The 26,545-nt window shown below is 37.6% G+C and overlaps 1 protein-coding gene across 5 annotated transcripts in view; it reads right to left on the bottom strand.

Moving 5' to 3' along the window:
• Positions 1-26,545, bottom strand: part of zgc:171482 (zinc finger protein) — a 605,896-nt gene that overhangs the window by 459,346 nt on the left and 120,005 nt on the right. For all 5 annotated transcript variants that reach the window (XR_005636136.1, XM_039774216.1, XM_039774229.1 and 2 more), the window contains one exon: positions 14,972-15,064. Coding sequence is in view for 4 of the 5 variants with exons in the window: in XM_039774216.1 (XP_039630150.1) it covers positions 14,972-15,064 (93 nt within the window). In the remaining variant the exon portion in view is untranslated. The remainder of the gene's footprint in view (positions 1-14,971; positions 15,065-26,545) is intronic.

Below are 26,545 nucleotides of genomic sequence, written 5' to 3'. Positions count from 1 at the left end.
GGGTGTAACAGAACAAGATGCAGAGGACAGAAAGCTATGGAAGAAGATGATGTGCTGTGGCGACCCCTAACGGGAGCAGCCGAAAGAATTAGAAGAAGATACATCAGAGACCATGGGTCCTTATTTCTGACAGCATTGTGATGTTATTGTATACGTGTTGTGAATGTATTAAATGTTTGTCCCATTTATACAGCTATGCATAAATTTCATGGTATACTGTATGCTAAGTTTCGTGTCTCTGCTGCAGATTTCTTGCTCTTGTCAGTAAAAAGAACTGCGGAGTGTTTCTTAGTGTATGTACTACTTTAATGCCTGATCTGGACAGGATGTGTGCTATCTATATAAATATATATTTAAATATATATATATACATACAGTACACATAGTTTTTGTATTTATCAACAACAGTTCAAGTTTAAAAAACTTATTAACTATAAATACAGAAGAGAAGGTGACAGTGGTTCACCTATTATTAGTTAGTGATTAACAAACAACTGAGCATAAATAGATAAAGGCATTCATATAAGATGTACTTATACATGTACCATGTCATCAAACCTGTAATATTAACTGGCAGTATAAATAAAAATGTTATAAGATGTGACTCTAACCATAATATGCAAATGAATGGGTTAATAAAAAAAACAAAAAAACTTTAACCTAATTTTGAAAAGTGAATACTGCAACATGGAAACCAGAAAGGCAGGTGTTATTTTTAAAGATATGAATGTGTTACCACCTGTACGTATTATTTTTGCAGTCTGCAACCTGGGCAAAATTCACCTGAAATTTGCAATGTACTTTGATCGGGTCCAGTAGACTGGAGTAGCACGAGAAGATCCTGCACATACACAGAGCAAACATGAACAGTCCACAAAGATAACAACTGCAGCAGGATTCAAAAAGAAAGTCTGATCTGTTAAAAAGGAGCTCTGACTACTATATCATTGTGCTGTACCACCCTATATTACTTTACAAAAACTGAAAATTTGTTGCAGGAATTTCCATCAGTGGTTACTATATTCTATGCAAATATGGCAGCCTCTTCATGTGACTTGATTTACATGAATGTTAGATATTTGAGTCTTGGACAGAATATATTTTAAAATGAATAGGTTTTGAGAAACAAGCAACACAAAGACCAAGCTAACAGCAATCAAATAAAAGCAGATGCATGTAAAATATAAATTCCACAGAGTGAAGCACAGTAGATATTTTGAAGCTTTTGCTTTTGCTATTGAAAGCCACTGAAGGGTAATGGTCTTATAAGCTTTTGATTAACATAATCTGAACTGCAGGAAATGTTTAAGAGGAAATCTAAAAGAATAAATAGGATGACTTTTACAGGGGTACACTCAGTAAATGTTATGCAATTGCTCATTACTCATTCATTCTTACACCAAATAATTTCAGTCAGCCTAGTGGGAAAGTTCTGGGAGTGCAATCAGCTATGCATCAGTAGCACCCTACTGAGAGTCCTGCAGAGGCACTGGAATCACTTACTATTAATAAAGCTCCAGTGATGGTCATGAGATACCTGACCTTACCATGTCTGAGTTCTAGAAATACTTCTCATGCCTTCATAATCTACGCAGTTTTCATCCAAATGTTTATTTTAGCAACAACTCAGAAGGACCTGGTTCCACTGGATTCACAATAATGTGCTAACAAGTAGTATACATTATCTCCACATAACCCTCAGCTGACTGCATGACATCAGCCCTCTGTTCACTACAGAGTAATCTTTCAGCCTAATATCACCCCTATTGATATTAAAATCATATATTTTAGAATCCCTTATAATATATTTTTAATTCATATTTGTACAGTTCTTCATGAGTACAGACTCAGATAGCTTTCACATACTGTATAGATTATTATAAAGCACAGTAAATTAATTATATATATATATACATAAACTCACAGACTAAGGCATTAACTAAGGACAAAATACAGTAAAACAAAATAAATCTTTAAGATTTAGTGAAACAAATCATGAAAATATATTATTTTATCTAAAACACAGTCAACTGACAACAGAGTAAAGGTGAGATAAAACCAATGTGAACACAGTGAGAATATGCACAGTCCACATAGACAATGGCTAGGTAGGGAAATTAAGCTATCAAGCAGCAACACTAACCAGTGCTGCCATATGCAGGTTGATGAACCTGTGGTGTCCTGAATAATTGCGAAACCCGAGGACTGTGGTTCTGATATGGATGTGAGCAACACTGGAGCATCACAGGGAACAGTTCTGTCTCCCTTTCTCTTCACTCTGTACACCCCTGTCTATAAATATAACACCAGGCCATGTCACTTGCAGAAATTCTCTGATGATTCTGCATTAATGTGGTGTATTGATAAGTGGGATGAGACAGAGTACAGGAGTCAGGTGGAGAACTTCTTTTCTTGATGCAAAGAGAATAATCTGCAACTTAACATCAACAAAGCCAAGGAACTGGTTATTGACTTTCGCCGTACCAATGATCCTCTATGTCTTGTCATAATTCAGGGAGTGGACGTAGAGGTGATACACTCCTGCAAGTACTTAGGGTTCCACATCAATGAAAGTTTGGACTACATCTCAGAACACAAAGGAACTATATAAGAAAGAGCAGCACAGGCTTTAATGTGGGGGGTAACATCCTTCACATCTTCTAATAGGACAAGGACCAGGAGATGAAAAAAAAAACCCAGAAACTACTAACAAAACAATTTATCAGTGTTGAAAGCTAGAAAGACAAAAACATGAATTTACCAGTGTCAAAACACTAATCAAAAGTCCTGAACCACTATATGGAATCAAACTATTAACTAATTCTCTTTTTGTCTTAAATCTAAAAACCTGGACATAATAAATAGTGGAAGGTTGATGAAGTCACATGCCATGACTTCCAGTAACCAATGGCAATGAGATGTCATCACTAACACAACATAGTCACAGCTACCAAAAAACACAAAAAATGCCGGTGCCTGTACACGAAAACAACAAACCAAATTTTGGTGCAGTAAGAGAAGATCAAAAGTGTAAACACCAAAATGTTTCCAGCAATTTTCAAAACTCTAAAATCGTTATATTTTTACCATGTCTGGTGATGCTGTTATGGCACAATTTTGGGAATCTTTTCCTAGTCAGGCATATTGTTTATGACAATGGTAATCATTGCTGGTCACAGTTGTGGAAGCTACTTAAGATGGCACTGCTGGTAACACAATAACACTTGTGTAAAAGTATCTGGATAAATTCCAAACAAAAAAAACTTGTGGCTTCAGTTATTTGTAGAAAGGATCATTAGGTACTCAAAACTATTGCAATGTTTTCTCAACTTCTGAATATTGTTGCAAAGTTTTGGTTTTGGCAGACATTTATTTTAATCTTTTTCAACTATTCTTTATGCAGCACTCTCCGTTTTCTTCATTTCTTGGTCTGTTTATTAAAATCTGTCCATTTGGATGAGCCAACTTCATCTGTTCCTAACAGTGGCCAAAACGAGGGGAGCCCAAACATTTCTGGAATTGTTAAACATAAACAAAAAAAAAACTTTATTATAAAACTTACAACAACTTACTTAAGTCAACTTCAAAAAATTTTCCTTGAGGTTCAGTAGCCTTGTCCCAATACTTCTTTCATTCCTGTTAGCATATCCTGTACTCATCTTTTGCTACCGTCTCTAGAGACTCCAATATTTTTCTTCCATGGTAGCAAATCTTGTTCCTTTTCATCTCAATTTTAATTTCAGGACGAAAAGATGTCACATAAAGTAAAATCTGGAGAATACGAGAGGTGTGAAGCAACCACAGTTTCTGAGTGTGTACAGGTACAAAATGCAGTTTTTCATACTCCACTTCTGTGGACGTTTAAATCCTGATACTTTTCCAAAGACACCTCACAGGTTCAATGTAACATGAAAAACGTGATCATTATTGTCTCTTGGAGAAAAAATTACTGAAGTCACCTCCACAATTGTAGAATAAACATCAGAAATACTCACTTGATTAACTCAGTATGATGCCACTCGGCAGACCGATTAACCAGACTTGTAGACATATGATACCTAGTGGCACATTTGATAACTATACCCTACTCCTGTGTTATTGACTGATTCTGGGAATTTTTGGGTGCCCCTATGTACAGTAGCTTCATGTTGCTAATTCTCTGGAGTTATTGTTGAACTTGCATATAGTATATAAACCGCTTTCATTTCCCGTCTAAAGACTAACTTCAACTATATATTTTAAACCATATCATTTTTTAAAATTAAGAAGCTGTGACAATTCCCTCACTCTGCCATACCTGGGGTCCTTTGCATGGATTATCAATGTTGCTGTGAACTTTGTAATGTTCACACAAACATTTTTTTAATTCATCTTTTGTTTTAATATCAATAAATACACTTTGAAGCACTTTATCATAGTATTAACTGTGAAAGGTGCCTTATGTAGAAAATTATATGCATTTTCACATGTATGGACCTACAGTCACATTTATTTACCATGACCTAACTTAAATATCTCATGTGAAATTTCATACAATAACATACATTTGACGTTAACCTTTTTAAAAACACAAATATCCCTTGTGATAATTATCATATGTTGCAGAGATTTAAATTTGTCTTTTAAAATTCTGCTTTCATAGTGGCTTGAAACATTTTAAAAATGTAATCAATTTACCATGTTTCAAGTAGTCAACAGCGCATTTCTAAAAAAATCATGTTTTAGGAATGGCAATGCTCCTTGTTGTGGCACTTGCCTGTCTTATCCTCCTTAGCTGATTTCTTTCATTGAAGGTGGGATAATGAAACACATTTTATACTGACCTGCAAGACTAAAATCAGAAGCAGGTTATGAAATGAAATAGGATTGTCTTGTCCAGAGAAAGGCCTAAATCAGAACTTGTGTACTGGTATTTTTTTTACTTCATTAATTTCAATTTGCAAACAATAGGAGCATGACTGAATTTTAAACAACTTAATTTAAGAAAAAAACTATGCCAGCACTCAATTTACATAATTGTTTTAGTCACAGGAATGATCAAGATGTGTTTATTGGCTGTGTAAGGGTTTTTTGACATTGACAGGATTTTTGTCAAGGGACTAATCTAAGCTCTTTAAAACATCATGTGTAAAATGGTGTGGTGCAGTGACTTTGACTTTAAACCACAAGGTTGAAGGTTCAATTCTTGTATCGCTCTAACTGTATGAGCCTGAGTAAGTCATGTAACTTGCCTGTGTGCCAAATAAAAAAAATATAAACTGTTAATCTGATCTTACAAACTGCATTTGATAAGGATGTTAGCTAAATATACTTCACAATAATAAAGTTCAGAAAGGTTAATTGATTATACACTGTTGTACAGTGGCTTGGTGTGTGGGTGTGTTTGTGTGTGTCCTGTGGTGGGTTGGCACCCTGCCTGGGATTGTTTCCTGCCTTGTGCCCTGTTTTGGCTGGGATTGGCTCCAGCAGACCCCCATGACCCTGTGTTCGAATTCAGCAGGTTGGAAAATGGATGGATGGATGTACAGTGGCACAACAATGGCTGATGACTCACCCATTACATACCTATTAAAAATGGCTGCCACTGCTGAACTCTAACATCTGGCAACAAGGTAAGAATGACAAAACTAACTCTTTAGTAGTGTCTTCTTCTTCTTTCTGCTGCTCCCATTAGGGGTTGCCACAGCGGGTCATCTTTTTCCATATCTTTCTGTCCTCTGCATCTTGCTCTGTTACACCCACCACCTGCACGTCCTCTCTCATCACATCCATAAACCTCATCTTAGGCCTTCCTCTTTTCCTCCTGCCTGGCAGCTCTATCCATAGTGCCCTTCTCCCAATATACCCAGCATCTCTCCTCTGCACATGTGCAATCCAAAGCAATCTTGCCTCTCTGACTTTGTCTCCCAACCTTCTAACTTGAGCTGACCCTCTAATGTCCTCATGTCTAATCCTGTCCATCCTCGTCACACCCAATACAAATCTCAATACAAATCTTAGCATCTTTAACTCTGCCACCTCAAGTTCCATCTCCTGTTTTCTGGTCAGTGCGAACGTCTCCAACCTATATATTTAACTCAGCCACAGGGGATGCACAAATCAGTGTGTTTCTTCGTTCTGGTCCCAAACCCGGATAAATGGGGAGGGTTACGTCAGGAAGGGCATCCGAGGTAAAATTCTGCCAAATCAATATGCGTACAAAAATACTTTAGTAATATACTGTGGAAAAATTACATTGAAATGCTTTCCACACACTATACTGTCTGTGGAAGCTGTGGAAATGCTGACAAAAAAAAACATAAAAAAAAAAAAAATGATGGACAATTTTAAACATGAGGGTTGTGAGGGAGCTACAGCTTATTCTAACACATTAAACTTTAAGTGGTTTATAAAGGGGTGGCACCATCAAAAGGAGATCTTAAGGCTGTATTTGATTTTTCTTTAATAACAACGAGCCCACCCTCTCGATCTTTTATCAGTGTTGAAAAAATAACACAAAATATCGGGACAGTGAGCTAGAAAAAAAACTATAAACACACTCAGGTTTGGAACTTTTTTGTTTGTTCAACATAAGACCCCAGAGAGGTTAGAAGCATTCAAGCATCTCACTCCAGGTCACATTTGATGGAAATAAAGGGAACTGATACTTCTCCAAAACCTCTGTGTTATTTCTAAAACAATATTGGGTCATAATTTACTCCCCTGCTTGGTAGACAAGAGCTTGGTAATCAGGGAAAACATTATAGGAAAAAGCTGAAGAACTCCAGATGTCTCAGAGAATGCTCTCCTCTGTTTACAGGTAGACCTAAAAGTGGCACAAAGAAGACCAATGCAATAAAAGAACTGGAAGTGCCAATTAGGTTACCTGGCCCAAGGAGGTCACTATAAAGGAATTAACTGTCCTTTCTAATAAGTGCCAGGTAAAAGAACTCAAGAAAAGAGGATCAGTTGTTCAGTTTTAGCTATGAAAAAAAGACGAAGTGTCCCTATTCTTTACCCAAGGCAATGTACAACATTTGAGAAACAATTGGTTATTTTTCTTTTATGTTTAACATTGAAACACCGGCAGGTGAAGTAACTTGCTCATGGTCATACAGTGCTGGCAGCAAGATTTAAACCCACAGCCTCAAGGCTAGAAGTCCAAAGCCATAACTGCTATACCAAAATGCTATCCTAACTATATGTAACTAAGGCTTACAACAAAGAAAAGACATGCGTTCTTAAATGGGAATTAGACGCGCTGTATATCTGACACAACCCCACGTTGCTAACGGAAAGTAGAATTCATAATCTCGTTGAGTCGGGTGTTTACTTCTGGAGGCAACCACAAGTGGATTTTATTTTAAACATGGTTGGAATAATTAGATGACTAATGGAGTGTCAAGTTTATAAACTAATCCAAGGCCTCATTAAGGCAGCAGTCAATATACGGGCAGTCTTGTTAGCCTGGTCTGACAGGCAGCAACCTTTTGATTACGATAAACTGTCTACAGCTGAAAAACCTCCTAAAAAGACTCCTATTACACATATAAATGTGTGTTGTATGTGCGGAGAGTACATTACATTTGTTAAAAATGAAATATAACACCTTTCTGTAACCTATGATTATACACCGGCATTCCAAAACGTCCATGGACTAGTGATAAAAACGCACAATACGTTGTCATAGGTACTGTGTCTGCTCTTTGGTGTTTATTAACGATAATATTGTCAGAGTTAATGTAAGGCTGAAAGAATTGCCAGCTATGTTCATGAAAATATTAATTGTAAAATATAAATTCAAAGTAAACAGTGTGTCACTCCCTGTCAAAAGGAGGTGAAAAGACTTGTGGTTAAGAGAGTTGATAACGAAGAGTCACAGGAGACACAGACTTCACTACTCAAAACATCCATATCAGCAAATCTAACTAACGACACCAGCAGAAGAAATTAGAAGAACAAACAAGGCTGAACAGCACCCACCTCCTGACTGCATGTCTAAACAACAAACTAAAGTAAGTTAACATTACTAATTGGAAATGCAAACATTCCCTGCCAGAATATAACTGCATTGATTTAATATGTAGTATACGCCTAGCACATAGTGCATTACTAAACTCAACTTGCTGTTATTATATTATGTAGTAATACAATAGTCAAAATGACAGAAAGATATCACAGCAGGCAGAATCACATCACAAATGTGTGGAGCCAAGTAGCTGCAGTGGTGTGTGTTTCATTACGATGCAGAAATTAATCAGTAAGCTCCACTTACTTTGGGCTACTAAGCTCCCAGAACTGTAACAGCAGTTTTAACTTTTTATTGTCTCTTCATGTCAATTTGTCTGTTCAGTTTTATTTGCTCTCACACTGAAACCCCTGCAGTTTAAAGTGTATGGACTAGAGGAATCAGGGACGGGTGTTTTATGAAGAAGACCTGTATGTGCAGCCTTTGCAGTGGTAAATTTCTCTGCTATGCATTACAAACCTTTTAACAAGTTGTCCCCAGATGTATATTCTTATTTAAGAATTACGTATAGCCGCATGAGACGACAGAATTCATATTTTGTTTGAATTCCAACTGTTTTTTGATGTTTTGATTTGTCATTAAACACATTCTCGCTGGTGTTTTGGTTGGGAATCTTGTGTCCTGGTTATATTATCAATGAAAATATATAAAATGAGAATGATGTCCATTAAAGTTCTATGTGTGACCTTGAATGGTTCAGGATTCCAAATTTCAGATCACAGTTCTTGGGACAGTGGGGCAGGGCATTTAATTGGAAACAAATCCAGTTCCTACTTCATCTCCTTTCATCGCTATTTTTTTTTCTGTCTCATTAAAAAAAATGTGTAAAGTCATAAAATGAAGTTCGGCTTGATAAAATATGTAGTACCATAGTAGGGGATATTCTGCACCTAGTTTTTCCCAGCTAATGTTATATTTTTTATTTCTTTTTAAGGAAAGCCTTAAGGTAACTTTAAACTGCTTCTTCTGGTCCACTCAGGTTCTCTGTCTTCAGCTACAATTCAAGGATGTGTCTGGAGAGAAAGAGGAGTCAGGTATTTTGATGCACTGGAGTCTGAGAAGACTACATGAAACTTTAAAAAGTTTTAGTAAAAAATGAGAAAGATGTCTGAACAATAAAAAATATATTGACAATTCTATCAACTAAGCCTCCTGATGTTCACTTTCTCTTAAAATCCTCAAAATTTGCAGATTAATAAGACAGTGAACATATTGCCACGTAAAGCTAATGTGTATAGTCTTTAGGGTCCTTGGATGCATCAAGGTGTAATAAATAAATACTTAAAGACTTTCCTAACTAAAGAGTTATTTCAGATGTCTCTAGTTGTTGGGCTAAAGTTAGTAATTCTCCAGAAGCCATTCTCTCACAAAAGCCACAAGCCATATTGGTTACTGCTGCTTCAGCTGAATTCATTCACTTGGTTTTGATAGGTCATGGACGTCAACACTAAACCAATACACTGGCTATTCTTTCTTCAGTACAAAGGATGAAGAAAAAGGGTCATAAAATATGTGTCAATCTAGATGTAAAATGAAACAACGGGCACACTATGGCCAAGCTACAGAGTTGGCTGATTGATGGCAGCTGTGCCAATGGCAATGTGTGCGTTAACAGGAAGTTTTATTTTCTCCCACAATACACTTGGTAATAAGATAAAAGACTGACCCAAAACACACTGAACTTCAACAAATCCTGATAAGTCCCTAAAGGCTTGTAAAACATTTGAGAAGCACTTTGAATGAGTCACATGTAGTTGACTATTCAAATATGGTAAAATTTCAGTTCAGCAATATATAAAATCCTTGTGCCATATTTTAAAACATTAAGATTACTTCTGCACTTGACAAAATACAGTTTTTTTTTTGTTTTTTTTTTTTTATTTAAGTGAATACACACCAGAACACTTTTAAAACATAACTTTACTATGTGTCACCTGCAGAAAGTATTGCTGTGTATAGCAGGGACAGACTTCGAAACACTGCAGATGCTTGCAGCTCTGCCACAGATGGCATTGTTGTCTGAACCATGGCATGATTCTTTGAAATCAGTTAATTGAGCCAATGATAAAAAAGCAGGTCTGCAAATGAGTTCCTCAGGGATACAGTGGAATATCATCCCACTGTATGTTTTAAACAATGCCAGATTTGATTAAAAAGATGAGCATAATCTCACCAATTGGATGAAACTGCTATCATAAACATTGTCAAATGTGAAATGAAAAATATTAGGTCATATTTTAGCTGACACTGAATTGTAAAATAAACTGATAATTTTCCATAGTAATGTATAAAAAATGTAAAATTGTGACTGTGAAAGAGAGCCTCCTAAAAGTTACGTTCTTCAAGACATAAATAGCTGAATGTATTTATTTAATGGGATGAAGGGGGATAAGCATGGAGCATAAAAGATACAAATTAAAAACAAGAATGGCAGTTACCCAGTGAACTTCACATAGAGTTTAACCAACGCTATGTCAAAGACTTGCTCACATTCAAACACAATCAAATGTTCTCAACTCACCTCCTTTATGTTTTCTCAGCTCTCTGCTGTTACCCCTACTTACCAATTGATTCCTACTTTAAGTCACTAGACCAGGTATTTATACTCAGTCTCTACTGGCATCTCTACAACATTATTTCCTTCCCTAAATTAAAATTCATAACTCTGTTCAGGCTCCCAAGATTTAGTGTCAGTAAGGGTCTCCTTGATTCCATATAGGATCTAGGTGCAACATGCACCCTATTACCCTTTTAAACTTCACACATAAACGCAACTTTCTTTACACAGTGGATTCATAAAGTATTCAGATCCCTTCACTTCTTGCACATGTTGCCATGTTCCAGCCCTATGGTAAAATCGTTTAAATTTTCTTCCACATCAAGGATCACTCAATATCCTTAAATGGCAAAGTGAAAACAAAATTTTTGAAACTTTTCTTAAATTTATTAAGAATAAAAAAGCTGAAATATCACACTCACACAAGTATTCAGTGTCTTTACTCAAGCTGAAGCACCATTGGCATGGATTACAGCCTGGAATCTGTTTGGGTATGATGCGACAAGCTTCACACACCTGGATCATACTCTACAAATTCTCTCAAGCTCTGTTAGGTTGGATGGAGAACGTTGGTGCACAGCTATTTTCAACATTCTCCACTGATGTTCAAATGTGTTTAAGTCACTGGGCAACTCAAGGACTTTCCCAAGTTGACCCTAAGCCACTCCTGTGTTGTTATTTCTTTGTGCTTAGGGTTGTTATTTAGGGTAGTCTGAATTCCGCAGCAAGCTGGAAAAGGATATCTCTGAAATTTGTTCTGTTCAGACTTCCCTCAACTCCTTATAGTCTACCAGTCCCTCCCACTGAAAAACAACCCAACACCATGATGCCGCCACCACCATGTTTCACTGTTGGATTGATATCGCACAGGTTATGAGCAGTGCCTGGTTTCCTCCAGACATGATGCTAATCTTGGTTTTTTATTTTTTAGACCTGAGAATCTTGTTTCTCACAATCGAAGTGTTCATTAGGTGTATTTTTTTAGGTGTATTTTTTGCAAAATCCAAACAGGCTTCAAAGCATCTTTTAGTGAGGAGATGCTTCTGTCTAGCCATTGTTATAAAGCACAGATTACTGGCATATTGGAGTGGCAGTTATCGTGATCAGTCAATTGAATTTACCACAGGTGGAGTCCAAACAAGGTTTAGAAATATCTCAGTGATAATCAATAGAATGGGATGAAAACTTAAGTCAATGTGATATTTCAGGTTTTTATTTTTAATAAATTTGCAAAAGTTTCTAAAATTTTGTTTTTGCTGTGCCATTTTGGGGTATTGAGTATTGCTTGATGTGGTGAAAAAAATGAAATGATTTTAGCGTAGGCAGAAATACTGCAAAATGTGAAAATATGATCTGAATACTTTCTGAATCCACTATTTATTACAAAGCCTTAGTCAATTGATTCCAGATGTATGGAAAGTCAGGTCAATGTTAGATAATTTTAGAAAAACAGCGGTCTGAGCCTACAGGATTGTTACCAGTGGAAAATGTACATAAAAACAATTACTGGTGCACACAATAGTACACTGGCAGAAAATTGCTCTGAGGTCACCCAGACCAAAAACCCAAAGAGACTCTACACTCAGGAAAAAATATTTTATTAATTTCCCAGGGTGTAGTAGTAGTGTGTGCACAAAGGTACAGTGCAAAACAATTCAAATAAAGTGCAAACTACTACACAAGTGGAAAGACCAAAAACATGACACTGTGTACATTTAATGCACAGAATCACTACAGAAATAATGTCCCATGGACAATGTCTGTAATAACTAACTGAGCTAAAATTAAGCACAATGTGACAAACATTACAAAGTCTGATGCTCTGTCCTTGCTCAGGAATCTGAGCAGAGTGATAGACCCATTTTTAGCTGTTTTCCCTCCCTGAGACCACAGTAACAGAACTCAATCTCTGGGTTTGGGATTACATAAACAACTTTTTGCTAGCTGCACTGAATCCATCTGTCAATCAGGCTTCTATCCTGGGCTCAGGTGGTAAAACGGAATTGTGATAGGAGGTCCGTGGTTGATTGGAGTGCTTGGCTGATTGCGCATTCCAATGCAAATGTGAGCAGGTTAATCAGGTGCTTCATTGACACCTCAAAGCAGGTGGAGGACAGGAACCTATACCCAATCAGGGCTATGAGAGGAGCCTGCACAGTAGAGAAGGAACAACAAAAAAGTAATTGCGAGAATGATGGAAGTTAAAGGAAGATGAAAGAGGCAGGATTGAGAAGCCCGTGCGAAGGAACAGAAGTGGGCGGTCAGGAAGATGGCGCCTATACAAGCACATAGCTGAGCAATTGTGAGGAGCAGGAGTGACCGATCGTGCCAGTTGGACTTCCACTTAAGGCCGAGGAGTGGCAGTGAGAGTCAGAGGAGCAAGGCTTGGTGTGGGACTGGCAGGGGACCGGAGCTGTGTTAGGGTTGACTATGCCTGTTGGAGGATGTCTATACTGGCTGAAGAATTCTGTAAGCCGAGAAGACGTCAGTTTTTAGGAAGGTGGCACTGTGGCTTGGGACTGTTTTTAATATGAGAAACCTCCCTGAGATTTTAACCTCATTTTAATAGATCTATTTATTGAACTTTATAACCTCCATATTTCACTTTGATTTTATGGATTATTTATTAATAAAGGATTGGCACTACATTTTTGAATACTTTCTTTTTAAATTTAAATAAAAGCACTTCTCCACTTTGCCCCAACCCATTGCTGTGTGTGTCCTAGTTTGCCAGCTTATCCTTGGTTCTGGGTTCAAGAGGTTCCAGAAAAGTACCAGTGACTGGGGATCCAATCTGGGCCTTCACTATATTGTGGGCAAAGCTAATGCCCTGAACCTATTTTTTTTTATAGATTTTCCTTTCTTCTGCCATCTTCTTCCAATGACCAGTCTTCCCATATCAATACCAACTACATCAACAACTCCTACCATGTCAAATGGAATTGCCAGTAATAAGTTTACCTCTGATCAAATATGTGAGTTGTCCATAACTGAAGACCAAGTAAGAAGACAACTTAGTAAGCTACACACAGAAAAAAACTTTGGGACCTGATGGGGTTAATACTTAAGTTCTTAAGGTCTGTGCTGACCAACTTTGTAGAATGCCCAGTCACCTGTTCCTTTTCCAAAGAAGGCAGATGCCTCTTCACCTAATGACCACAGACCAGTGACACTTACGTTTCACATCATGATGATCTTTTAGTGGCTGATAATGGACAACATGAGTCCTCTTGTGGTAGACCACCTGGACCAACAGCAGTTTGCCTATTGGACAAAGACTATACTAGAGGATACAGTTATCTGTCTATTCCACAGGGATTATTCTTACCTGGGCAAAGCTGTGTGAATTATGCTTAGTGATTCCTCCAATGACTAGGATACCATTGTGCCATCAGTATTAAGGGTTAAACTCAGAGATATGCAGATGAATGAGCCTATGGTGTCCTGGATAATGGACTATCTCTCAGGCAGACTGTAGATTGTAAGACTCAAGGACTGTGTTTGTGATACGGATGTGAGTAACACTGGGGCACCACAATGTACAGTTCTGTCTCCTTCTCTCTTCACCCTTAAAGTCCAGGTCTTCTCTCGCAATGCCTCCACTCTTCTCCTCCGAGCTCTGTCCTCTTCCACCTGACTCCAGCCATCGAATGGAGGGAGGCGGCCCCTTTTATAATCACATAGACATGCTCCACGTGCCTCCCAATGAGCAACTGCCGACACTCTCTGGTGTGGCGGAAGTGCCGACTGTGCACCCGGAAGCACACCGAGTGTCCCTGGTCTTCTTCCCCCGAGCACTTCTGGGTGTGGCAGAAGTGCTGAGGGCCAGGGCTCTTCAGGAATCCGGGCACCCCCTGGCGATGACCATGGGCCCCTATAGGGTTGAGCTTCCAAGCTCTGTTCCCGTGGTCCCCATACCATCCAGGGCGGCTGCCCTCTCGTGGTCTGGAGGAGGATGTAAGAATGTAAGGATGCCACTTACACATTAGCAAAATCTCTCCCTGTCAGCCAAACTCAGCTTGCCTTTCTCATTTCACTTGCCCTACCTCTCAGTGAATCCTCAATTTCAGCACTACTTGTCTGTGATCAGGGGTCAACACCCACTTTCCTTCTCAGCTGTTTGTCTTCCCTCAAACAGCAACATTTCCACAGCAGGACTGTGAGTACAGTATTCATTGGAGCTTTCAGGTAGTAGCGCTATTAGACAGGTTAAGCAGTTTTAAGCTACTCAATATGAAACAAGAGAACCTTCCATAGGTATCTAAAGGGGAGAATGTCTGTAACTTGGGTCAAGAATGAAGCAGATAGTGTTTTAGGTGGTCGAAACAACATTTCTGAAATAGACAGGCTGATTAATTCAAGTACTTCCTAGAGTAGGTCAAGGAACAAAACGGCTGAAAGCCTACCGGGTTGTCGGGCCGTAGTCTTTTTGAAGGTGGTCCTCCATCTTCAGGGTGAAGCATGTAGAAGAGACGGACCTTGTTTGCATGTTTTTTGCTCTGTCAGATTAAAGAGAGAAAATAAAAGATATGAATAGAATGAGAAAACACATTTATTTCTTGGCCATCATTTCTGTGCATTACGTTATGCATGTATTGAAAATTCTGATGCACACTAGAACCCTGACTTAACATTTGCATATTTAGAATTTTCTCACATTTAACAGTTTTTCAGATGCTGTTGAGGAATATTTAAAAACTAGTTTGTCTGAACAAGTGTTAGACTTTAAGTCTATGTTCACACTGAAGCTACAAGTGACTCTATTCTGATTATTGCCAAATAATGTATTTTTGTTTTGTTTAGCTGTTCAAATTAATTTTGCAAGTGATCCAAATCTGATATGAAAATGTAGAGATATGCATACACAAAAGGAAAAAAAATAATTGTCAGACCAATGCTATCTAATTGGCAGAAGGTGGTTGCTGCACTACTTCACATTGTTTCAGCATATAATGTTTGTTATGTCAGCACGGGAGAGAAATAGAAAACAACAGAAAACAAAAAATCATAGCTGTTGCTTTGAGTCACTACTTTAATTATAGTATTGCAAGCGGGACAGTTGATTGGAATCCATGGGGCTGAGGGGCCCACAGTGTCTACATAGTTGTAGTCTTGGGATGCTTTGTTATTAACATGCTTGCCTACTTAAAACTGGAATGAAAAGGTTAATGATGGCATCATCCCCCAAATCCATGAGGCTTCATTATGACTACTGACCTTTTATGTAGCATACATGCTTGATGTATCTTACTGCTGGTGGTCATTTTTTAGATATATTTAATTTAATTTCACATGAGGTGGGCCAATGTTATTTTTTGGGACTAGGGCAATCACATTCTAATCACACTGTTGCTGTGAGTGCAGTTATCACTGCCATACCTTATGTACAAACGTGTGGACACAAGAAAGGTGTGAGATGTCAAGGTTTTGGTTGCAAAACAGTGGCATAAAAGTCACACAAATTCTTTCTGAAACACTTACCTAAGAAAGATCAGTTTTGTGTCACATATGAGCAAAATAATTGGGAATGTGGCATAAACAAAGCTTAATTCTGTTTTGAAAATTGAAAGGCATACAGAAAGGTTGTACAGTCAAGTCTTCAGTTTTTCATGGTTTATTAACAACACTTCTGCTATCATGGCTGTTCATGAAAAGGAATAACAATTTGAAAAAAAACCCCAAATAATTCCACAAATTAAATAAAACAAATTAGCACATGTTCAAAATGAATCATAACTAGCAATCACAACTGTAAAAAGATTTCAACACTGCAAACCCAGAAGTGTACTAATGGGATCCTGACAAATCTGTGACAAGTCACTTCACTTAACACTTCTCACGCATTTAACACTTTTTTAGATAGTCCATAGAAAGACACGAAATGGAGGTTCTACTGTAGTTCTGTTTTTGTAGCAGTAATAAACAGGTGAAAAACAAGCACACCCATAATGGAGAAAAGAGCACATGTAAAAATAAGTATTTGAATATTCTGCCAATATTACTTTGAAAGCCTTCATTTTATAAAAAGACTTACTGAAAAGGACAGCAAAAACTTTGAACATTACCTCATATGTATCTTATTCTTGATTTATAGTAATAGTGATGTCCATTGCCAGGGTCAATAATTAGTTGTAAGTCTCCTGAAATTATTTGGCTGTAGGTTCATGTGGTAAAGTGGGTCCACGGCTCTAAACGAATGGCTAGTTTTTAAAATAAAAAATCGCTGCACTCACGGCTTAAGGATGGGGTGTGGTAGTGTTGCCAGAGCAGTTCCTGGGTGCAATACGGGAGTGGGTGTTTCCGCACTCAAGTGCACAGGTGTGGGATCACCCGTGTCCGTAAGTGATGCCAAGAGCTGCTGATCACCACACCTATGCCACGTCCCCATCATAAATAGAAGAAGTGTGAGTGTGGAGGAGGGGGGAGAAAAGAAAGAAAGAAAGAAAGAAAGAAAGAAAGAAAGAAAGAAAGAAAGAAAGAAAGAAAGAAAGAAAGAAAAAGAATGGAGGTTGGTGAAGATAAGAGGAAGGCAGGAAGAAAATGGAATGTAGGCAGCAGGGAGCAGATCCCATCAGCAGGAGTGTATGGCGGACACTCAGTGGGGGCAACAGGAAGTGGTCAATCCAGCTGAGTAATCTCAGGAGCTGGATTGTCTCAGAAGGTGGTTGGCTTGCCGCGTAAGGTCATGTAAGGCAGCAGGAGTCAGGGAGGCTTGGGAGAGTTGAGCTCCAGTGTGAGCGCCCTGGCCGTTAGGGAAACCAGAGTCTCGGTACATAGCCAGGAGTCAGAAAGCTACCGGACCAGTAGGAGAAGGTCGGCTGCAGCTTCAGGTAGGGTGACTCTCCTGTTGTAGGGCCCATATGGGAAAAGCAGGGGAGCTGCCAGTTAAATGAAAAAGGCACCAGGGGCCTCACGTATAAACGGTGTGTACGCACAAAAATGTTGTGTAAGAACGTTTCCACATTCAAATCGTGATGTATAAAACTATAAAACCTAAACTTGGCATAAAGCCACGCACATTTTCACGGTAGGTCATACGCAAGTTCTGCGCTCGGTTTTGCCGACCGGTGGCACCCAGCGTCAAAGCAGTGCTACTGTTCCTGTGTGGTTATCCTTTCTTTTTTAGATACACATCCCTGACGTGGCTTTATAAATACACTGAAATTAACCACATATTGTTTATTAGTTTAATGCATCTGATTGTAATTAACCTGTAACAATATAATGGTCCACAGAATGGTCAAACTATTCCAAATACCATAACTGCTTTAGCATTGTTACTCTCACTTCACTTTCTTCTTCTTCTTTCAGTTGCTTTCGTTAGGGATTGCTACATCGGATCATCATTTTCCATATTACTCTCACTACACCACTCAGAATATTTATATCACTGTATCTGAGTGTGAATCACAGCTGTACAGCAGCTGATCAGAAAGAGAATTATCGGTATACACCATCAAGCACACACTGCCTCAGCCATGCTGTCTATTGAACTGCTCTCTATTGAACTCTAAATGCACTCAATCAGTCCATCAAGTGCTCCTGGTAGAACTATTTGTACTTAGTACAATTAGTACAATTACCTCACTGTAAACTTGCGATACAGTTATAATATTGCACAACCTGAGTCACTTTATAAAGCGCGTATTTACATATGATGACAATATAATTCTTAAGATGAAATGCAGCAAAATATGTTTGTTATATTATACAGATAAAACTTTAACTTCATTTAAATAATCTATATTGTTAATAATTAAACATGTGAGGACACGGTGCCAGAGCTAGCGAGCTGCTGGCGCTCAATTCACGGATTGTTCCTGACTTGCGCTGTATTCTTGCAGGTGCTGATGCGACACTGGAAGGATAGATGGATAGAATAATTAAACACGTACTACGAAGATATTTCAATGTTCCTTAAAAGTTTTGAAGAATTGGCATTCTAAGCTTACAGATGGCTTAACGTCTATTACAGAGCTGATTGTATGGCGATTGGGTATTTGGAGAAAGAAAAGTAAGGACAGGAATTGGAGGTTAGTACGTTTGAAAGAGACAGTACTGCTACAATAAAGTATTTAATCAAAGGTCACGCATGGCGCAGCACGCATTTTGCGTGAGACATGAACAATCACTGCACCACCATGTTCCCATGTTCAATAACATGCATTAACTCCTATCATCATGAAAATTATATCAAGTATACATTCCAGTATTTTAATTATTTAGAGAGCTGTAATATCATAAATGTAATGGATTCTGTGTCCTGTCGGAGGAAGAGAAAGCCCGGAAGCACGTAGTGATTCACACACATAGAGCAAATAGAAGATCAAATACAAAACAAAGCAGTTAATGTGCTACTTTAGTTACAATGAGATTTGAGAAACTAGTAAATTAAACAATTTTAAGATGAAGTTTATGATGTTCTACTTTAATGACAAAATAAACTATGTGATTAAAGTGGAAATTTTGAGATTGAAGTTGACATTTCATGCTTTTTTCCCCACTGTGTGCCTTTTTTTCTCTGTACCCTAATAAGCTTTCATATGACACTCAGACGGTGGGCTACGACTCGCCTTTTCACAGCGACTTTGATATCTGACAACTTCTTTTTTATTTCAGGCACTGTGGGACTTTGTGAACTTGAGCTTTCGAGTTCCTCCAACACACTATGTCACTCAATCATCTTCTATTTGTTGTTTATACCACTGCTAAAACCAACAATGAGTACATTTTTCCTTTGCCTCCACTTGGTATTCGCTGAAATTCTATTTTCCCTCGTGCTTTTGCCATTGCCTTTTTTACAGAACGCTGAGCTTAAGGGCTTTTTATATTGATTTGCATATTCAAAGAGGCATAATTCTGGGAGGAGTTGGAGTAGGTCAGCAGACGCGTGCACGTGTGTTAATTTTCACGCTGACCAGGATTTATGTAGCGGAAGAACGTGGAAGCTGGCACAGATTTATGCATCTGGGTTTTTTATGTGAGTAAGCACATTTCAGCTTTTGTTCTTACGTCATGTTATAGAGCGAATTCTACGCATGGTGTTATGCATGAGGCCCCAGGTGTTTAAAAAGGAACTGTTTCCAGCCTGTTGTTTTTAACTTTGTTTTAACTGGATTTATTTATTTGGATTATTTTAACTTCCACTTTTATCCCCCTGTTTTTATGGATTACTAATTTATTAACTTTGGACACTGTTTTTGATTTTGTGTTTGGTTTGCTTTTAATAAAAACACTTGCACCTTTTTGCACCATCCCCTTGCTCAGTTTGATTTGTCCCTATCTGCCAGTTCATCCGGTTACATTACAGACAATGTTGGGTTCGAGGGCTCCCAGAAGAGAGGTGGGAGCATGAAGCAAGACCCGCACCATCACAGTTCAATAAAACAAACACTAAACTCACTCACTTCTTCCCTGTAATAAATTCTTCTCAAGAAATCTCTTAAAATTTACATAGGTGCTTTGATGGGGCATTAAACCTTGTCACGATTTGTTTACTTACATATGAATGTCTTACCAAATGAGTCACTTAATATTCTGGCATGAATACTCTTTTTGTATGGGCTTGGAGCAAAATCTGAAGTCAGGGTGCACTATTGGCAAGAACATTCTTTTGGATAGAAAATAATAAAGGATAGCAGGAAGCATATTTTTGCCAAATATGTTTTGTTGCCAAAAGTGAAAAATATCTCTGCAGCAAAACCTGTGTGATAATCAGCAGCTTTCAGAAAAAAAAAAACAACTTTGGACATTAGCATGTTATTCATCACAGGAATTTGCAGTGGCTCAATCATTCACATTTAAAAGGACCACCTGCTAATTTCCAGCACCAGACTGGGAAAAAATTGAGGTAGCAGTATCCCAAAAATGTATAAATGATTGTTTAAGACTCCTGAGCACTTTATTTGAATATACCATGCACTTTCAGAACCTCTGTAATTAGATTGTACTTTATACTACAGTATGTTTGACTATTTATAACCTTGGATAACAACTTCTTTTGATAGATGAAGAACAGCTGCTCTTTACTCTCTTTATATTTTTCACATGGCTAAACTTGTAACACAAAAAAACAATATTAAATGACAATTGTTTGTGAAAACTGTTAAGTTAATTTCAGACATACTCATTTAGTTACCCAGTGCTGCCTGAGTGAGAAGGTGGAAAAGTCTAAAAGTAAAAAGTAATTACAAATGACATCAATATCTAAATTTTTTAAACTTGTACTTCTAGTGCTCCAGTTATCTGAAATAGTCAAAGTTAATTAAGTATAGCCAGAGAATCAAGACACAATTCCCACATGCCTTCCAGACAGAGTACACATGAAAACAGTCTAAGCTAATACTTTAGTGGCTGGCTTTGGCCTACACAGTGCCAAAATGTGCTTAGGCTTCAAAGTTCAGGAACTATACTTGGTAGTCCAAAAATAAGTGTAAATAAGCTTCACAGTAAGGAAAACTAGGAACTCTAGCTTGCTGATAAAAGCTCCATCAGGAACTTTGACAAAAATAAAGAATTAATTTTTGAAAAATTAAAAAACAAAAAAGTACGCAAAAAAGCTTTGACAATCCTAAGCATACAGCAAATCCTAAGCAAATCAGAGTCTCAGTTCATACAATAAAATAGCAAAAGTTTTGGGGAAAAGGTAATGGAAAAGCTCAAGAGCTAGCAGGTGCATACAGTGTACTATAGAGAGACTGCAGTTCTCACAAGTCTTTATATGACAGGAAGCAGTCCCTCAATAGAGATGGGCAGGTGGCCTTTCTGTCTATAGATCACACTGAACTATTTCTTGTCGGAAATTCTATTTCAGCTCGGACCCTGAGCTGCCCCTACTGTCTTCCAGCAGGCAAGGAAGAAAATGTTATGCGAATAGCCTGACTAATGGTGAGAATTACCTCTGTGACAATTCTCAAGTCTTTATCTTGAAAAACAAAGCTGTACATAAATAACAAACAAATAAATAAAGAGCCCCTTTATATGCACACACAAAACAAGGATAAGGTGAGTGACTCGGTTAAGGCAGAAACCTGGTTTCTTGAAAACCTCTGTTTGCATGGGAAACATTCTGACATGAATAAACCTTGCAAGAAACAGTAAAATGTCATCATCAGCCTCTGTGAATCCAAAAACCAAGAATGGTGCCTGTGGTCATTGTCTTGTGCTTTAAAAATAAGTTTAGTCCTTCATGTTGTCCCAAGAATGAGTCACATACATCATGAAGGTTTGGGGCAGCCACCTGTATATTTGTTCCAAGGCTGAAAAAATGAGTTCATTTGAACAGAGATGTTCACAGATTTGAGTTCAAACAGAACTGATGTTATTGAGGCAAGATGGCGGCTTTAAAGGCCAGTAAAGGAAATGAAGTTATCAGGACCGAAAGAGACGTCATCACTGGTGCCGAAAAAGGAAGTGACGGTCATCAGTGGCACTGGTACCTTACGGGATTTCCTGTGGATGGTCTGCAAAAGATTGACAGAGACAGTCAGCACTGCCTCTTGGGGAACCAACCACAAAATACAAGAGACATCGCAGAACAAGCAGCCACACATATAGTGCATTTACATGAACACATAACAGAGTTAAGGTGAATAACCGGAATAAAGAAGAATTCTGGCTTCTTAATAATTTGTGTCTGCATGAGGAAGTCATCTTATGGAGTTCTCTTTTGGCAAAATGATCTGACGTCATTAAACTGCACAAAAACCAGCTAAATGTTAAAAACTTAAAAAATAAACACAATGCCTGTGATCATTTTTGTGTGTATTATAAATATGCTTAGTCAAATCGAATCTTTATTTATAGGTATCTGCTCCCAGATTGCATGCAACATTGTGATTGTGCCCTGGAACGGACCCGGTGTGTGTGTGGGGGCTTTTTGCCTTACACCCAGTGCTGCAGGGAATAATAATAATGCAGGTATTTTACTTTAATATTATAAGCATTGTGTTAGGTTAAACTTTACTTTAAAAAGAAATTGGATCACGTAACACATATAACTTTTAATGTGTTACCCTACTGCTCCCTTGATTGTGTTGATGAGCTCAGCACTGTATATTAAGATCATCAACAAAAATTTAGCAATTTCTGAAATATTGTGACAGAATATTTCAGCCAGAAGAAGGAAAAATGCGATCACACCAACATTTGCCTCTGGTAAAGTATTTTGTGCACATTTCTACCAGTCGCTACTAAAAACATGAGCAAAGCAAATACATGTGCAGGCTGACAGAGTGTAACGGTCAGAGTGCAGGCCTATAACCCGGTTCTAATCAGCAGAAAGGTTTACGTGGCGTAATGATAGTTGATTAGTAATGTCTAGGTGTGTGGGTGTGCAGACGCTGATGTAATAGAGATCAGAAGTGTTTGACTAAAGAGCTTGTATTAAAGGTAATGCCTCCAAGCACTCTTTATTGAAAGGTTATAATCTCTTTCAATCCTGTGTAATAATTAAACTATAAACCTAATAATATCACCACACATGGCATTTTAGAAATAAGGTTTCTGTGAATAGTCAGGTTATTGAAGCACACGTAAATGTGTCAATGGAAACCTAATAATAAACTAAACCAAAAAAGGAATAACTGTACAAATAACAAGCATAAATAACAACACTAATACTGTATATATGTGATAATAACCATCGACCAAAAATTAACAAAAAGGACATAAAAAATAAGTTTTATACATAAGCCAGGGTAGTAACAGTACATTTTTTGTGACAACATTTTGGGATTCATAAAGTATCTATCTATCTATCTATCTATCTATCTATCTATCTATCTATCTATCTATCTATCTATCTATCTATCTATCTATCTATCTATCTATCTATCTATCTATCTATCTAACATACTGTAACAGTACTTAGTGCATAACTACTGTTAGTATTAAAAAACGTCCTTATATACAATATTCTTGTTTATCCTTGTGTGGCAAAGGACCATAAGCTGTAATAAATATCATTGGCCAACTTGCATCAGCCTGGGGCCATGACACAAATAGTGAGGGGAAGTGCTTGAATAAAGTAAAAGTTAAACATAATGGGCAGGAATCAAATCTGGATTTCATGGCTGAAAGGCAAGCATTCTAGTCATTATCCCACCCTCAGAAACTGCATAGCACTATTTCTTTACCGACAGATCAGCGTAAAATTTCACTCACTATTTTCAAACTGTAGTTCCATTTCCCAGCTTTGCCCTGGCATTTCCACTGTACTTTTAAAATGGGAAAAAAATCATTGTGATTTTACGCAATGCAATCAATGATCTTAAATTGGTACATCTTTTGAACCAGCTATGACGTTACAACAGCAAACGCTCTCTTACCCTAAGTTGAAACTTACAGTATATGTGAAAAATCACAACTTATGCAGCTTAAAATATGTCAGAGAAACAGTAATGGGGAGAATGCAATGTAGTTTAGTGGTGAGAAATTACATTTAGGAAACCCACCTTTTAATAATAACTCAAGTGACAAGATGGCCTAACTCACAGCAGCCCAAGGCTATGACAAAGTTAGTGAAGAAAATGTTGAATCAAAGCAAAAATGAAATGTGTAACTGGTGAGAGTCAAACACAGAGTTCTTAGTTGAAAAGTGTTATGAGAAGGATAGTCTTAGTATTATTGTGAGCGAAGAATAGGACCAGAAGATGAAAAGGCACACCAGAAACATGGTCAAAAAAAAAAAAAAGGTCAGTAAGATCAAGCTACTAAAATCAAAGGGCAAAGCAAACATCGAAGTTCTATATAAAGAAAATTGTTCACAGAAACCGGACACTAGAGCCTACTGTTATAGATGGAGTATTTATTTATTGATTTTCTGTTACTCTTCATCTTTTCGTTAAGTTGTAAGTTTTTTATGCTACTATTTTTGAATATGACATCAATTTTGTGATCAGAATGTTATTTTTGAAGTTGTTAATTTATTTGGGATGTTTTCATCCCCATTATTATTTAAATTATTTACATCAAAGCTACTTTTCCATTATGTCATTAGAACAGCTTGGTGTTGTCAGAGTTTAAAACGTCACAGTTTCAGGAACTTCCTCTTCTGAGTTTGTTGGATTCAGAACGTCCTTTCATCAGCCGTTTTTGTTCTTGTCAAACCTATTTTCTAATAGCTTTTATCTGGTTTCCAATTGTGCTTGACTTTGATTTCTGACTTTAAATTTGGCCTTGGTAACAGAATGGCAGATCTTCTGGTTTTTGACTCTTTTTTAATTTTAGACTACATCATTTCTCCTAGTTATTTTCAAAAATATTCTTCCTAAAGCTTCTAGCATAACACCTACTTAAATTAAAACTAACCAGGTAAAACTGTTAAAAGATTTGTCAAATGTATCCAGCGAAGGATAGTTAAGTGTTGTGACTCCATCATATTTTGATCATTTTAACTGAAGCAATCACGTGATGCTATTCGGAGCATTGTGTTAGAATGTAAATGCTAATGACAGTGAACTTTGTCAATTTATGTTAAATTAAAACTAGCCACAAAAGTTGAATCCTTACCACAAAGAACGATGAACTGGATAAATTTATACATATCAAATGCCACATCACACTACAAAAGTAAAGCATGCTAGCCATCACACCATGACCACAAGCTAGTGTTGTTTTTCTGTCTATAGATCACACTGAACTATTTCTTGTCACCGGCTCTGACCCTGAGCTGCCCCTACTGTCTCCCAGCAGGCAAGGAAGAAAATGTTATGCGAATAGCCTGACTAATGGTGAGAGTTACCTCTGTGACAGTTCTCAAGTCTTTATCTTGAAAAACAAAGCTGTACATAAATAACAAACAAATAAATAAAGAGCCCCTTTATATGCACACACAAAACAGGGATAAGGTGAGTGACTCAGTTAAGGCAGAAACCTGGTTTCTTGAAAACCTCTGTTTGCATGGGAAACATTCTGACATGAATAAACCTTGCAAGAAACAGTAAAATGTCATCATCAGCCTCTGTGAATCCAAAAACCAAGAATGGTGCCTGTGATCATTGTCTTGTGCTTTAAAAATAAGTTTAGTCCTTCATGTTGTCCCAAGAATGAGTCACATACATCATGAAGGTTTGGGTCAGCCACCTGTATATTTGTTTCAAGGCTGAACAGAGATGTTCACAGATTTGAGTCCAAACAGAACTGATGTTATTGAGGTAAGATGGCGGCTTTAAAGGCCAGTAAAGGAAATGGTGTTATCAGGACCGAAAGAGACGTCATCACTGGTGCCGAAAAAAGGAAGTGACGGTCATCAATGGCACTGGTACCTTACAGGATTTCCCGTGGATGGTCTGCAAAAGATTGACAGAGACAGTCAGCGCACCCCGCCGGCCCCTGGTCTGGCATGGAATTGCCCGTCAGCTGTCTCCCAATCACAAGTGTGTGACAATGTGCTTTGAAGAAAATAACATCCATCCCCTTTTTACATCCCCAATCTGAGACCCCAAAGATTTCACTAAAGATACTGGCAGCTGCATCACCCAATTACTCTGTTTCTTTTCTGCTTTGCTATGCGATTGAGTCCTGCAAAGAAGTTGCGATAATATTAACACAAGTATTCTTACTTAAATAAAATAAGTATTGCATTAAGTTACTTTAAAAAATATTGCAACTGTTGTACATATTTCACATTACTTTTAATGCATTTAACAATACTGAGTTTGACAGTGTATGTTCAGCTAATCAACAACAATTCAATGATTTCTGAAATACTGAGATGGATCATTTCAACCAGGAGAAGGAATAATGTGATGGCACAAACATTGGCCTCCAGGAAATGTATTCCTAATAATAATAATAATAATAATAATAATAATAATAATAATACATTGTTATTTATATTTCACTGTTCCCATGCTCAAGGCACTTCACAGAGTTTAAGAAGGAACGGCAGGGTATACAGTATATAGCATTGTACAAACCAGATAAATAAATAAAGAAGAGTAACATAGTAAATTCAGAGAAAAAGCCTAACAGACAAC

The sequence above is a fragment of the Polypterus senegalus genome, chromosome 1 (assembly GCF_016835505.1).
Source record: "Polypterus senegalus isolate Bchr_013 chromosome 1, ASM1683550v1, whole genome shotgun sequence".
NCBI classification, from domain to species: Eukaryota; Metazoa; Chordata; class Cladistia; order Polypteriformes; family Polypteridae; genus Polypterus; species Polypterus senegalus.
The sequence above is the reverse complement of the archived record's forward strand: the minus strand, read 5'-3'. Positions and strand labels throughout refer to the sequence as shown.